This window comes from Callorhinus ursinus, unplaced genomic scaffold, assembly GCF_003265705.2.
Source record: "Callorhinus ursinus isolate GAN/ISIS: 27379988/994484 unplaced genomic scaffold, GSC_fseal_2.0 scaffold24, whole genome shotgun sequence".
NCBI classification, from domain to species: Eukaryota; Metazoa; Chordata; class Mammalia; order Carnivora; family Otariidae; genus Callorhinus; species Callorhinus ursinus.
Genome location: NW_027397086.1, coordinates 3,776,527 through 3,792,167, shown reverse-complemented (window position 1 = coordinate 3,792,167; position 15,641 = coordinate 3,776,527). Strand labels below are relative to the sequence as shown.

At 54.9% G+C, this 15,641-nt stretch overlaps 1 protein-coding gene across 3 annotated transcripts in view; it reads left to right on the top strand.

The window, feature by feature from the left end:
* The window catches only part of URM1 (ubiquitin related modifier 1), a 16,600-nt gene extending 959 nt beyond the window's left edge, over positions 1–15,641 (top strand). The window contains exons 2-6 of one of the 3 annotated variants that reach the window (XR_012382176.1): positions 3,313–3,383; positions 11,576–11,657; positions 12,971–13,019; positions 13,353–13,499; positions 14,055–14,422. Coding sequence is in view for 2 of the 3 variants with exons in the window: in XM_073905670.1 (XP_073761771.1) it covers positions 3,313–3,383; positions 11,576–11,657; positions 13,353–13,746 (547 nt within the window). In the remaining variant the exon portion in view is untranslated. Of the gene's footprint in view, positions 1–3,312; positions 3,384–11,575; positions 11,658–12,970; positions 13,020–13,352 lie in introns of all 3 variants that reach the window. The other 2 variants (XM_025888468.2, XM_073905670.1) reach the window with 2 other exon arrangements.

The window sequence follows — 15,641 nt, the reverse complement described above, 5'->3', positions numbered from 1 at the left end:
TGTGTGTGTGTGAAGATAAACAAGCCAAGGCTTATATGAAAGGGAAAGTCTGAAACGGTAATTTAAAACCTCTAGCCATAAATGCTTTTCCTTCCATGGGGTGCCCCCAGTTTCTTTCATGTTTTCCCTTCATTGGATAGTCCATTCAGTAGCCATTTATTGAGTGCCTATCATGTGCCAGGCAGTGAGCCAGGCACTGAGGATACAAAGATAAATAGAACTCTGTCCATGTCCTCCAGTGTTCAGTGTTTCTGTCCGTTAGAATAAGGGAGTAGTCTCATGAATGTTAACTGCATTTTAATTGACAATATTGTCTGGCCCCATGGGTCCAATTAGAACGATACTGGTCTGGCCTCCTGACTATTTTGCTTCACTGACCCTTGGCTCAGCTATACACCCACCCCACCCCACCCCCCTATAGCTTGGTTCTAGGAGGATCCCTGCTGTTTTGACAGGCTTCAGCAGAGCTGAAAAGAGCTGCAGACTGCCGGTGTTACGGTTTATCTGCAGTCAGCCTACCTTTCATCCTTACTGAGTCAGACGTGGTACTCGTTCATCAGGAATGTCTCTGTCTGCCAGGTACTGTCCTGGCAGCAGTGGGGAGTCCTACTATGAGGAAGATAGGGTCCCTGCCTTCCAGAGCGTATGGACTAGCTTAATTACCCCTTTTCTAGCCTAAACATCTCTAGCTTCAGCCTCCCTCACCCCCAAGAGCAAGAGTGAGCCCCACAGCATTCCTCCCCTGTCTCCCCATCTCCTAATACCTCTTCTCGCCACCTCAATGTCCCGTGAGAATGGCAGCTTCTCAGGAAGCAAGAATGTCTTAAGATGTATGCCAAACCCAGATTCCTTCTCTCTTTGTCTCAGTGCATGTTTTCGGCCCTGGCTTCTCTTTCATTATCTACATTTCTTAGTGGACTTCCTTCACCCCTCACTGTGAACCTGAGCAGATTTGCAAAGAACCCACCTTGCCCATCATTCTCTCCCTTCTGTCTCTTGAGTGCCACTCTGGTCCTTGAAGAGTCCATTTAGGATTTTCCCTCTTTTCCCTGCGTAGATGTGGTCCTGTCAGTCTGACCAGCTTTGATAGACTCTCTAGAAGACCTCTCACACTGTTCACTCTCTTGTGAGGAACGAGTTCTGCCCTCCTTTGTCTTGCCTCCTGAACTGTCCTGAGCGGTGCCTTTTCTTAGATCACACAAGGTTCAAAGTATGCAGTAGAGATGTGTTGTGTGTTCCTGAGGTCCAGATGTGAGATTCCCTTTCCCTCACCCTTTTTCCTTCTTCCTGAGGCTTGTAGGTGTTGGCAAAGGGAGGCAGGACCATTGAGGTAAGAGAAGAAGGAGAAATGGGCATTTTCATTCATTCAGCAAATATTTCTTGAGTGCCTACTGTGTGTCAGACCCTGTTTTAGGCAGAGCTTGTACTCTAGCAGGTAGAAAGGAAATAAATAAACAAAACAAAAAATACATGAGATGAGCTGATGGAGATAAGCTAGAAACAGGGAGGGCAGTTTGGGGATCGTCTGTACCAGCCACTGGTACCAACAAACACTCCCATCAGGAATTAGGGGGTGAAGGGAAGATGAAGTAGCTTCAGATGTAACTCCTTAGTTGAGTTTGAACAGCAGACCCTGTGGGACATAAGAATGTCTGGCTTTGGTTCTCTTCTGGGACCAAAACAGGTCCCTTGCCTGCCTCCCTAAATCTCTCCAGAGGCCGGGTGTTCACCTTCCTCCCCTCCAGATGTGCTGGCAGTAGAAATGCCAACCCCTCCCTTGGGGAGCCAGTGAACCCAGTGGTGATGGGTCACTCTGAGCGAGACTGCTTCTCCCTTTCTCTGCTTGCAAAGGGAAAAACAGCCTTGGCCTCTGAGCCTGGCACCACCAGGTTTGGCCACTCTTGGTTGTTTGCCTGGGTCCCAGTGCCTCCAGTTCCCACCCCTCTTCTCTGACCCCCAACTCCTGAGCCCCTTGCCTGTCACCCTCCCCCACCCCAGCTGCTGCATGTGCCAGCCCCCACCCAGGAGAGAACGAGGCTCTTGGAAGGGGATAAATGGAGGCTCTGTGCAGCCTTGCAGCTGAAATGGCCCTGCGCGCGGCCACAGATGGGCCTCCTCTCCCCCTCCACATTTCTGCATCAACAAAGCGTGACCTTGTTTGGATGACAGTCGCCCCATGTTTCCCCCATGACAATGCTTGCCTTGCCTTTGCCTCCCAGTGGACTGTCTCAGGACATCTCTGTTCTCTGAAATTGGGAAAGGGTGGTGGGGTGGGAGGCGTCACATCCATCAAAAGTCTGTTAAGGCCTTCTCAGTTAAGATCCACGTGAAGTCTGAGATGGGGATCAGGAGACCCAGAGGAAGAAGCACTGTGGGGCATTGAAAGACCCCTCGTGTCCGCATCATAAGCCCCAGCTTCTGGACTTGACTCCAAGCATCTCTGCTGTCCCAACTTCCCCTTGGCCAGGTGCTGGCACACGGAAGTGAACCAAGCTGCCTTCAAGGGGCTTTCTGACCTTTGGGGAGTCTTGTTTTCTTTCTGCCAAGGTTGCTGGGGCTGAGCAGAAACCAGTTGGAATTTAGATCCTACTTCAGCCACTGCCTCTGTGACCTTGGACAAGTCACTTAACCTCTCCAGGCCTCAGTCTGCTTCTCCATCAGATGGAACTGATAATGTTTGCCTCCCTGACTCCTTACCTGGTTTGCCCTGTGGATGAAATGAGATGACGAGTGTTCTTGTAAATGGCAAAGTTATTGCTAAGCCCAGTGGAGTCTCAGCCTCCAGCACTGTGGTATGCCCACCAGGCCAGCAGTGTGTGGCACAAGCTGGGCCATTTCAAACCCTCCCCTGGCCAGAGGAGACCCCTCAACACACAGGGTCTCCATCATGTCTGATAGTGGCTTCTCAACACTTGTGTAGATGGAAAGAGATTGAGGCTTGAGAACATGAAGTCACATGCCCAAGGTCTGGGCATCGGGCAGAGGTGGAGTGTGGTCTGCATCTTAGGGCAACGGCTCCAAAGCTTGTGCTCTGCACCCATATACTGAGCTGCCTCTTGAGAAAGTAGAGGAGTAAAAATGAGAGTCTGCAAAGTTGGGTGCCTGATCATTGGTGGGAATTATTTACATCCTACTTGACCACATCAGGAAGTCAGATTTGAGAATCAGTCACATACTGGTACTCGAGCTGTCCCTGAGCCTCAGTCTGTGCATCTCTTCAGCTTCGAATGTCAGCCTCCCCCTCAGTTTTCAGTCTTGGCTAAGTTTTTGCAGGAGCTCACCTGGCTGTCTTTCTCTGGCCCTCCTTTGCAGAGGCGGCGCGGAACTCCTTTTCGACGGCGTAAAGAAACATCAGGTCACCTTACCTGGACAGGAGGAGCCCTGTGAGTATGCGCTTTCTGGGCCCCTCTCTGGGGGCTGCTGAGCGGGATCTAAGGCATCACTCAGCCCTGTTCAAGAGGGAATGGGTAGGATTTCCCTGGCCAGTGGGAGAGAGGAGAGTAAGGAAGAGAAATCACTAGAGTACCCTTCCCCCATGCTCCCTAAGATGAGCCAGCTTTGCAGGAGGAAGGTAGCTTCATCCTTACCGATGCGGGTTCTGTATTCAGACAGACTGGAGTTTGGATCTCCTTAGAACCTTAGGCCAGGGGCCTCACCTCTCTGAGCTTTAGTGTTCTTACATATGAGGTAAGGACGGAAGTCCCTATGTGCTAAAAGCTATAGCATGCATCTCTGTTGTTACTCGATGGCAGCAGAGAGGTGTCCTCGTGAAGGGGGTCACCTTCATCAAGAAGGGAACAGTGTGGATGGGCTCACATGGTGAGAGGATTTAGATGAGGCGGAAAGTATCCAGCCAGAAAGGATTGGGGAAGTTGACTAAGGGAGACAGTGAGATGTTTTTGTTTGTCCATTCAGGTACTTGTTCGTTATCCTTTAACAAGTATATACTGAGCGCCTCCTGTGTGGCAAACCATGTACCAGGCACTGGGGAGACATGCAAATATGAGCCAGTCTCTGCCTTCACGCTGGGTGGGGGAGGTGGGGGGGATGAAGAGGTAACTTGCAAGAGTCCAGCTGGGTAAATATCTGTGTAGCCTAGAGGCAGGGGCCTGGGCATCACAACCCCAGAGGTGCCCTGCAGCCCTAGCAATGGGTCCTCACAAGAGCAGAACGCTCAGGGGAGCCTGGGTGGCTCAGTTGTTAAGCGTCTGCCTTCAGCTCAGATCATGATCCCACAGTCCTGGGATCAAGCCCCGCAGCGGACTCCCTGCTCCGCGGGAAGCCTGCCTCTCCCTCTCCTGCTCCCCCTGCTTGTGTTCCCTCTCTTGCTGTCTCTGTCTCTCTCTGTCAAAAAATAAATAAAATCTTAAAAAAAAAAAAAAAGCAGAACGCTCAGGAACGGGAGCCCATCTCCGCCTAACGCTGAGATACTTTGGGAGGTGGGGGGATCAATCCTATGAGGAGGTAGGGGAATGGGGTTCATGGAAGCAGGCAGTGGAGAAATGGTCATGAGCTCTGACGGGGTTCTTCTGGAACTGGACACACATCTGCCGGGAATCAAACAGTTGCCCAAATTCACTGGCTGCCAAGGCTGTCTGTGACCCTGCCTTGGGGTGGAGAGCAGTGGCGCAGAGTGGGGCTGTGTGCCACATTCCGAGCCGGGGGACATTAACCGAAGCACAGGACACTGCTGTCCTTGAACTGGGAGGGGGCATGAGGCTGGGGTGAAATGTCAGGACTGGGGGACAGTGTGCGTCCCTGGTGAGGGGAAGACCCGGGAAGATAAAGGTGACTGGTTCTTAGTTTGACAGATGGCCACACAGCCCAGGGAGGGAACAAGGGGCTCTCAGAAGAAGCCTCTCAAGGATTCAGCCGTAAAGACCTGGCCAGGAAGTTAGTGAAGTCTCATGAGTTATGATTCATTTCCCCCGTGACTGGCGATTGCGTGGCTCGGATGGCCCCAGGGTAAATGATTCCAGTCCCCCTCATTCGCCCATTGGCTGAATGGTTACCATGTGCCAGAGCTGGAAGAGGTACTCACTCTATGGTTGTGGTTGGCATATCTTGTTCTGATGCCTCCTTTGTATCAGGCACTGTACTAGTTGCTGGGTATTCGGTGCTGAGCAAAACAGATGTGGTTCTTGCCCTACATGGAGTGTAGTAGAAGTGGAGGCAGGCAGCAAACCAGGAAACACCTAGTGTGGTGGGCATTGGCATGAGGAGAGCAAACAGGTGCTTTGAAGGAGAGCGCGTGGTAAGGGAAGGCCTCTAAAGGGATGACTTTGAGGTGAAGGCCTGAGGGGTAAAAAGTGGCTGGACTGGTAAGTTGGGAGGGAGAGCAGAGGTGCTGGGGGCCCATTCTAGGCAGAGGGGGTAGCTCTTGTGAGGGCCTCTTGGTCAAAGGCCTGAGGGTGGTCTAGGAACTGAAGAAAGGCCAGTGTGATGCGGACCACAGGCTGAGTTTGGTGTGGTAGGCACAACCCTGGTTGGTTGTGCAAGTAATTGTCACAAATTCTTAGGTGGTAACTGCCATTATTATTCCCAGTTTAAAAACTGGAAACCCCAACTCAGAGATGCCCAGGGTCGTCTTAGTCCACACCATACGGTTATTTAAATGGCAGAGCTGGGATTTAGAACCAGATTTCAGGGTCTCCAAAGTCCTTACATGGTACCACGAACTCCCTGAGTCACATGACATCTCATATCTGCAGTGTATTTTCTGGTTCTACACTTTTCTTTCGTTTGTTCATTCATTCATCAATTCATTCATTCATGCCTTCAACAGCTACTTTGATTTTTGTAATGACCCCAGTAGATATTGTATATGATCAAGAAAACCAAACCTCAGAGAGAGAGAGAGAAAGACAGAGAGAGACAGTGACCTGTCCAAAGTTATGTAAGTAGGGAGACAGGGCTAAGACCCAGGTATTTGATCTCTCATCCTCCATTCACTGCTTAGTGGGTAGATGAGGTCTCCCCTCCCCTCTCCGGGATGGCAGAAAAGAAAGCAGGGGAGAGAAGCTGAAATGGCCCCTTGACTCAGTCTCTGGACCCTTGGCTGTGGATCTCCACCCCTGGTTCCCATTTTCGCCCTGCTGCGCCCAGAGGCGTAGGTCACCCTGCAGCCGCAGAGCCGGCTGACAGCTGCCAGGCACTACCCTGGCACACAGGAGCCCAGCGGGTGCCGCCAGCAGAGTCCCACTCTTCCCCCCAGCCCGTGCCCAGCTCTGTCGACTGGCAGCCTTCCCAGCCCAGGGGCTGCCACTTGGCCAAGCAGGTCTTGGAGACTCCAGCAGAGAAAATAGCAACCATAAGATTATGGATTGTGACAAGTCTCACAAACAAGGGGACTCCAGGGCCCTGGGTCCTGGGCCAGGGGAGAGCTTCCAACCCAGCCAACTTGGGAAAAGAGGATGGGCAAGGCCAAAGGGGGCGAGCCTGCAAGAGGAGCCCTGGCAGTGTGCATTTGCAGATCACTTACTTCTGCGGGCCTCTTTTTTCCCATCTGTGAAATGGGAGGTTGGGCTAGATTTAGTCTTTATTGAGCTGGTTACCCGTTGGACATCCACAGTTTGGAAAAGTTGCTTCCAGATCTGAGCACATAATTCTGGGCATCAGGATGTGTTGTTGTTGGTGAGAAGGTATGCTTATCGAGGGGGATGTCCTAACAGCCATCTCCTTGATTGGCAGGGGTTGGTAGGCGCCATCAGTTTCGGACATCACGGCCACTGGGGGCTGGCTTTTATGCATCAAGGGTCTCTTCAGCGCAAGGCCCCCAGCCCATGGTTGGTGAGTGGCCTGGAGCAAACCCAAAACATCAGGGAAGACAGACTGTCCCCGTGTGGGCCTTACCTGCCCTGGTCGCCAGGAGGAGACAGTAGGCCTCACCTTTCCCTGCCTTCTTCCTCTGGCCTGCCTTTGTATTACAGGGTGGCCGGCTAGGGAGCTGGAGGGAGCTCCCGGCGCTTTAAACTGCTTAGCATGCATTTCACAGCCTCTCTGGGGCCAGCTGTTCCTTTCTCTGCTCTGGGGCCTGTTTGCTGATCCCCTCCCCACCGCCCTCCTCTCCCCCAACCCCTCCCAGTCCCTGTGCAAAATTGCTTTTGAAAAGATCCACTTTCTGCTTAATTAAACAATGAGGAGCGTCCCCTGCACATCTGTAAACCTCCTTCTGAGGCCAGTTTAGCCCACAAACTGCTCCATTCTTACCCCCATTCACTTGTAAATGGACCCTCTGATGTTCCCTCTACCCTCTCTTCTCCTTTACTCCCCCCATCCCTGCTCTTTCTTCTCCCTTTTCAACTAAGGCCTGGGGTGGGCTCCCAGAAGAGCCTGGAGCCTGGTGGACTTGGTGGGAACTGGAGCGGTTTAACCTTATGGAGAAGAAGACTTAGGGGATCCAGCTCTCCCGGATCTGAGTGGCATGGGGAAGAAGGGCCGCTTGTGTTGGTGTGGTCCCCATGGACCAACCAGGCTCCTCGGGGGGAGTCTCAGGAAGACAGATTTCTGGTTAGGAGAAAAGTTCTCCCTAGAGGTGATCAAAGAGAGGCTGGATGTGGGTCTCTTGCAGTTGGGGTTCATTATCAGATAAGACCTTGGGATTATTCTCTTTCAGCCCAAGAAGCTAGGATGGACACCAGTGGAGGGGCCCTGCCACAGTGGATGGTCAGTGTGCCCAGACAGGGACAGTCCACTGGGGCGAGTGATCCTGGTGGGAGCTTTTGTTGGTGCTCTCTAAGAGTGGTGTGCATGGTGCCCCTTTGCCGGCAGCCTTCAGGAGAGGGTTCTGGCAGCCAAGAGGATAAGGAGCCCTGAGTCCCTGTGGGCAAATGGACATTTGTCCTGTGCGTTGGACACTCCACAGGGCCTGCTGCTACCTTATGCCTGAACCCTCATGGCAGTGCTTTGGGGTTTGAATTGCTGTCCCCATTTGCCAGAGGCTGACACTGAGACTGAAAGGCGAGGTGACTTCCTGCCCAGGGCATCTAGCAGCAGCCCAGGGTCTCCCGGCTTCAGAACCCCAACTCTTCCCCACCCTGCCACAGCGCAGCAGCTCCCCCTCCTGCTCTTCCCCAAATGCGCGGGCCAGACTTCCTCACAAGAGACCTTGTTTTAGGTGCCCATCCAGCGCCGGCCTTCTGGCCCCCACAGCCTCAGAATGTGAGTCCTTCTACCTCGGTTGTCCCGGGAGCATGTTAGGGGTCTGAACATCTGAAATTGAGGAAAGGGGGCACCTGGCTGGCTCAGTCAGCAGAGCATCGAACTCTTGATCTTGGGATCGTGAATTCAAGCCCCACGTTGGGTACAGAGGTTACTTTAAAAAATAAATCAATAAAACGATTTTTACAAATAAATAAAATGGAGGGAAGGCCAGTGTCTGGGGTCCCCTCACCATTCCCAGTCCCCCCCCATTCCCTCATTGCCCTCCCACTTCTGATGGCGAGGTAATGGATCCCTCGAAAAGCCCCGGACAGTCCCAGCACTATCCAGTGAGTGCGGGGCTGTCGCAGCCCATCCCCAGGGGGCCAGGGGCCTGAGCAGAGCATGCAGAAGCTCAGGACACTGGGAGAGGGCAAAGGCTACAGATTTTTCCTCTGGATCACAATTACGGCACGGATGTGCCGGGATCTTTATATGGATCATCTTACTTGGCCCTCACAACAGCCCTGTGGGGTGTTCTTACCATTCCCCCAAAGAAGGAAGCAGAGGCTCAGAGAACCCCACGGCCAAGGTCATAGGACCAGGAAGTAATGGCTCAAACTCAGAACCAGGACTGCCTCCGTTCTCATCCTCTCCTCCGCCCTCTGAAGTTGTCCACATTGTCAGCAAATATGTCAGGCGGGTTCTGTGTGGGAGACTGCGCCGGGTCCTCAGGACGTGCCGGGCATTTGAGCTGGATCTTGATACCATGCGTTACCAGAGAAACGTGGAGCACCGGCCCCGACAGTGTGGGTTCTGTACCCACAGAGCACACTTGGGGTTCACGAGAAAGGAGAGGCCTCTTCCAGAGCAGACCTGTCACAAGGCCCCTGCATGCCCTGCATGGTCCGGCCTGCTCTCGTGCTGATCTTCTTATCTTCTCTGTTCTATTACCTTGAACCTGCCAATTCCATGCTGCCTCAGGTCTTCGTGTATGCACCTTCTTCTGCCTGGGGTGCTTCCCCATCCTGCCCTGCTCATCCTTCAGACCTCAGCATCAACGCGAACATCTTCCGAAAAGTTCTCCTGCCCCTGCACTCAGGAGATAGCATTTATCGCAACTAATTCAATCAGTGATGGCCGTCTTCCTAGCACCTGGCACATAGTAGTTGCTCAATAAATACTTGTTTTGTGAGTGACTACATGGGATCCCAGGAGAGAAACCACCCTCAGTGGAGTGGGAAGGCAGGAGGGCCTAGAGGGGGAAGGTGAACAGGAGATTCCCCAGAGCCACCAGTCCCTGACTCTGCTCCACTCTACCTCCTCCCCTGGGCGCCTTTGGAAGCCGACCATCTGGCTTGGAGGCTATTTGCATATTGTCTGGGCCTCAGCAAGCCTAGCAAGATGTCCCTGGGGGTGTGTTTCAGGCCAGGCCGAGTGGCCCTTGCAAGGCCTCCTTGCGAAGGGAGCAGCGAGTTCCACCTCTCCCCACCCCCCAAATCCAGGCATGGGGGAACAATACGGCGACCTCACCATGGAAACAGGCTATCAAGAATGTGGGCAGGCCTGGGGGGCACAGAGGAGGGAGGGAGTGACCTCAGCAAAGAGGAGCATCATGATAAATGAGCCCGTACCGACAGCAGACTCACCCCCCAGTCCACCCCTCTGGGACTCCATGATGGTGCCATCACTTGGATGACCCCGACATGACCACTATCCCTCCCCCCTCCCCCCAGCCTATCCAGAGTGGAGCAGAAGCCCCCCTCCTTTTGGAGGGAGTCGGGCCCTTAACCCAACTGGGTCCCGGTTCTGTACAGGCTAGCCGGGGCTGTGGAGTTGCAGCTGGTGGCCCTCGGGCCAGGCACTGCCCAGTGCCTCTCGTCTCCTCCACACACACAGGCACAGCCCCGCCTGCCACGGCTGGCTGATGGATGTGTCAGACCCCATCGGCTGTATCGAGCGGCCACAAGATGTATGGGCGGGCGGCCCACCAGACAGTGCCAAGATGGAGGCTAAAGGGGAGCCTCTGAGACCAGGCCTCGGGGAGGAACCCAGCCAGGAGTCCAAATGGACTGCAGCTAGTTAGAGGCTACACTCTGCATCCCCTGCCTGCTCCAGGGACCATGAGGACTCCACTCTGCTTTGTTTAAAAGCAGGAATTACAACTGAAAGGCGGCAGCCTCAGATCTTGGACACTTTGCCCATGGCCCCGTGCTCTGCTGGCGGACGATCCAGGGAAGTTGGCACAGAGCAGAGTGAACGGGTCCGCCCCGGGTGCAGCCTGCCTGCCTCTCAGGAGGGTGGCATGCAGGTCAGGGAGAATGCCTTAAAACCCTGCCCAAGGCTGGTTCTGTGGTGGAGACACGCTCCTGGGCCAAGACTGGGGCAGAGCGGAGCTTCTCGGCCAAGCAGCTTTTCCCTCAGCTGCAGGCCGGGGCTGTCACTCTGTGTGGAGAAACCAAGGCACTGCCTGGGCCCTTCTTCAGCTTTGCCTCTGAGCTCTGCTCAGGCGTGGGTCCAGGACAGCAGACCCCTGCGGGAGACTTAAGTCAGGATGGAGGTGGCTGGCCTCAAGGCCCTACGACTTCCTAGAGACTAGTTGTCTCCCCGGGGCCTTCAGTCCTCAAGTGGTCTCGAGGAGAGAAGGAACTGCAGCCTCAGGAGACAGTCTGTTGGAGGAGGAGACAGTTGGACATTTGAGGGCTGTAGGCTTTGAGGAGTTTATGGAGCCAGATTTCAGTGTGCTGTGGCCTGGGACCCTGTTCCTAGGAAAGGAGCGGTGATCCAGGGGACAGGTAGCTCTGAGCCTCCACATGATGTGCACAGAGCTCAGTGGCTGTCCCAGAACCCCAGAGTGGCTGACCTCAGTGTGCAAGCTGAGCAGGAGAGGCCCTCTCGATCCTGAACCTCTTGCCTATTCAGGGTGGTCGTCCCTGGCCTGGGGGGGGCTCTATGAAGGTGGGGGTAGCAGGGCAGTGATTTGTCAGCAGCCCTGGCTGGTGAAGGATCCTTCTCTCCCTCTGCCAGAGGAAATTAACTGATGTTATCGGCTCAGCAATTGTTTTTCTTCCTTCACAAAGGGAAATATATGCAGACCCCTCTGAGAGCAAAGCTGAGTCCTCCCCATCTGGGACTGGCTGGAGAGAGAAGGGTGGAGGGGGTCCTGCAGGGCCCTTCAGAAGCCTGTCTGTCTTGAGGCCCCGTCGCCTCTTTAAGCCTTGAGCAGCACCACTTTCTCTGAAGGCCTCTCTGGCAGGATGCTGGTCCCCTAGCCCCCTTCCTCACTCTGGGAATCTGCAAGTCCAGGGGCCTCAAGAGCCTGGCCTAAAAGAGGCCCCCTAAGCCCCATGTTCACTTCCTTCTGATCCAGGTAAGGCTCTGGGGGCCGGGAATCTTTGGGGTTTGACAAGAGCTTGTTCTGTGCCTTCCTCTCTAGGGGACATCCGGAACCTCCTTGTCTGGATCAAGAAGAATTTGCTAAAAGAGCGGCCAGAGTTGTTCATCCAGGGAGACAGCGTGTGAGTCCCTTTCTTCCCTTCCCTGAGGAGGGCAGGCGGGGGCAGGGTGGAAGGAGGTTTGAGCGCCTATCCTTGGGTTCACCCACAGCCTTCTTGGGGTCCTGTTCTCCCCCCTTTATCCTCCCTCTGTCTCTGGGCCTCAGCTACTCTCTCCATACAGGAAGTCCTGAGGAAAAGATGCCGCCCACAGCCCCTTGCATCCCTCGACAATCTGGGACTGTGGTTGTCCCGTAGAACTTTCTGTGATGATGGAAATGTGTATTCTGTGCTGTCCAGTGTAGTAGCTGCTAAGCACATGAGTCTGTTGAGCCCTAGAAATGTGAATAGTGCCTCATAGATACCGTACTGGAGGGCACAGGTCTAGAATTCCAGGGAGTCACTGTGCGCAGCTGCACACACGCAGGTGCACGTTCGTGCTCACTGGGGTGAGCACACCCCTGCCCCTAGCCCAGAGCTTTTGGACCTGTCCCAGACCTAGCCCGGCCTCCTGGGAAAAGAGCCACACACCCTGTCACAGCCAAGAAGTCACTCTGCTTTGACAAGAAGGAGGCCTAAGGTGTAAGAGAGGTGGGCAAGGCACTTGTGGGACCCAGTCACCATCCCCTTGCAGCGGAGGTCACCAGCAAGCCCTGGGGGCTAAGGTTGCCGTTCAAGCCCTGGCTCAGGTCACGGTCCAGCCGTCCCGGAGGCCACCACCCAAGGACAGTAGTGCTCCCTGGGCTGCTGCCAGGCGGGTAGCTGTCCAGATGTCAGCCTCCCATGCCTTACAGCAGGCAGGGCTGCCCTCGGGCATGTGGGTGCTTGAGGCCCCGGGCAGCCTTCCCTGATTCCGAAGAGCCAAGATAGCCTTGTCTCCGGGACGGGCCTGTGGGAGGCCCAGGAGGGTGAGGTGAGAGCCCTGGAAAACTGTGCTGCTGCCAGTGGTTACCGGGGTAAGACACAGGCAGGCAGGCGCCTGACACGCACCGTCCCGTCTCATTCTGACGCAGACCTGGGAGGACGGCTGCGTAATTTGTGCCATTTTCAGATGAGGAAACTGATGCTCGGAGAAACAAAATGAGTTGCCTGAGGTCTGGGAGGTGGTGCTGGAATTTGTACCCGTTTTCTATATCACCCCAAAAGCTACGACTGTCTGGCCTGGTTTCCTTTAGACTCAGTGTCCCCTCCACTTCCTGGGTGATTTTTCATCGGAACCTCAGGAGGACAAGCTCCCACTACCCTGTCCTCCAGCCCACGTGTCTCAGCCTCTCTGCCCCTGCTGCCGACTGCCTCCTGCCCTTCACTCCTGGCTCCTCACGCCCTCTTTCCCACAGGCGGCCAGGAATTCTGGTGCTGGTTAACGATGCGGACTGGGAACTGCTGGTCAGTACCGCGGGGGACCGTCCCTCCCCTCGCTGCTTCCCCAGGACAGCCTTGGGTCTTTTTCATCAGGCCCAGCGGGCTTGGCTGGCTAGTCCCGGGTCCCACTTGGTTTCCAAAGCGGGGCCACTCAAGTCTCCCACCCCAGGGAGGAAGGAACGGGTAGCTGGGGGAAGTGGTGTTCTCGCCTCCATCCTGAAGATTTGCAGGCTAATATGCAGGGCACCCATTTTTCTGGTAGATTTTATCCTTCTCTCCCAAAGCGACCAGGCCCCCTTCTGCCCTCCCGACAGCTGAGGAGAAGCCCCTGACAGTGTCCTCTCTCTCCTGGACCAGGGCGAGCTGGACTACCAGCTGCAGGACCGGGACAGCATCCTCTTCATATCCACGCTGCATGGCGGCTGAGGGCCCCGCTCTGGGCTCGGGTTCCCTTGGCGTGGGGAGAAGAGCACAATCAGACATCCCCTGGGACCCTGCTTCCAGGTCTCCCTGTCCCCCTTGGCCGCTTTCTTCCCTGCTCTGTCCCCCGAGCTCCCTCCAGGCAGGGAAAAGAGGCCAGGTGCTAAAAATGAGCCTTTCTCAGGCACGTGAGTTGGGGCGAGCAGTCTCAGCCCTGCCTCCCTCCCCAGCAGCTGAGGTGGGGGAGGGTGCCCCTCTGCTTTGTCACAACAGGAGGGCGCTCCCTGGCCAGGTGACCCAGCTGCCTTCCGCTCCTTGTGTCTCAGTGTAAACACCGAGTGACCACTGACGAGGCGCTCCAGCTCCCGGGCTGTAGTGTCTTCGTGGGGAAGATGAATGGACAGGAATAGCTGATGGGAAACCCCTCCCTTCTCCAAGATGGGAGGAGTCTCTGCCTCAGTTTCCCCATCTAGACAGCAGAGGGCTCTGGCTGTCCCCCACTGATATCATTATGGAACCCCAGCTGGGGTCCCCTATTCAGTGCTGACTCCCCCCTCCCAGCAGCTGCTCTTCCAACCACACCCTCCTCCTGCCCCCCCATCCCCAGCCCTTGACCCTGGCTGGCCTTCCCCCCCACAGGCCACCAGATGGGCTCCTAAGACCCTCCCCCGGCAAAAGGCTGCCTGCAGCTCATTCTGGAGAGAGAGAAAGAGGAGCCAGCAAAAGCTTGGACTGGCACATAGAGGCCTGGGATGTCAGAGTGCCTCAGTTTCCTCCTCAACAGCAACTGAATATTTATAAGTATCTGAAAGTAGGCGTGATCCTTGATGGCACAAATGTAGACTTTATCTCCTATCCCACCTCCTGCAGGAAGCAGGATGGGGGCAGGCCAGCACCTGGTAGGCAGGATGGTTTGCCCCTCCTCCCTTCATCCCTTCTGGAAGTCTTGGGGCCTCATTGCCTGCAACAGCTGGCCTTGGGCAAATAAAAGACTAGGTTGTTTACTAGCTTTGCCTGGAGCTTCATCCTTAGAAACCAGTGGCACTCCACATCCCCCCAGCCATGGTCCCTGGTCCAACCTCTCTGCCCTTAGCCTGGGACTTTCAGAGCTGCCCTTCACCCAAAAAGAGGGCAGGGGTTCAAACCCAGACTACACAGACTGTCTGGGAGAGAGTGGTCTGATAGGGCCATCTGGAGAAGGGGATGGCAGAGCCTGTCTGTGCTGACCAGTCTGGGTCCCAGGACACTTCTCTTCTTGTCCAAGGCCAGGCTTTGTCCCACCAGCTGCAGCCCACAGCCCCAGAAACCAGAATGGGGTGTCATATCAAACTGCTGAACCTCCCTTCCCATGACCTGGAGAAGAAGCTTCGCTGGGGGAAAACCTCAAAAAAAAGGGGGGGGGCATTAACATCATCCCACCCAAAACATTGTTTTTCATTAAATGTCAATAATTTAAGGTAGAACCTCTCTCCTGTGGAGATGAAAGTGCCAAATGGTTGTCTCAGCAGTGTTGGGGATGGAGGGGATGTATATGCACATCATTCTCAATGCCTAGAGGACACACGACCCCTGGCTTCTGGGCTTCTCTCCAGCAATCTACGGGTAGAGACTCTCTGGGTATGTGTAGGTGGGGGCCAGCCATGTTGGGGTTATGGGTAGTGGGTATGGTCTGAGTGCAAATTAAGGCCAGTGTTGGGGTCCAGCTGCTGTCTAGAAAGGCTGTTACAACCAACGAGAACTAGGTGCTGAGGTTAGGGTCTCCATGTTAGGGAACAGAGCAAGGGATTTGAAATGGCCCCCTACAGTCTCATTGATTCCTGTATCCTGGAGGTTCCTCCTTGCCTCCAGCCCCACTGGAGTGGCCCATTGTCCCACCTGGGATTCCAAGTCCTGGAAACCAGACGATAGAATTCCTTTCCCGCCTGCACTGGGAAGAGGGAGAGTAGATTCGGGATACCCCTTCTGCCAGGACACCCCGATTAATGCTGAGGAGTAGGGCAGGAGGATATACTGAGAAAACCAGGTTCTCCCGGGTGGGGGGATGCCAGCACCATCGCTAAACTGGCCCAAGCCCCGCTCCGCAGCATTTTGGGTCATTTTCAGTCCCTAGCGGAACGGGGGTCAGATACAGGTGACCTGGGCTCAGCCCCAGCAACGCCCAGCTGCCCCCCCACAACTCCTGAACCCCCACTTTTGAGGAAATAAACGAATAAGTAAACCCTACTA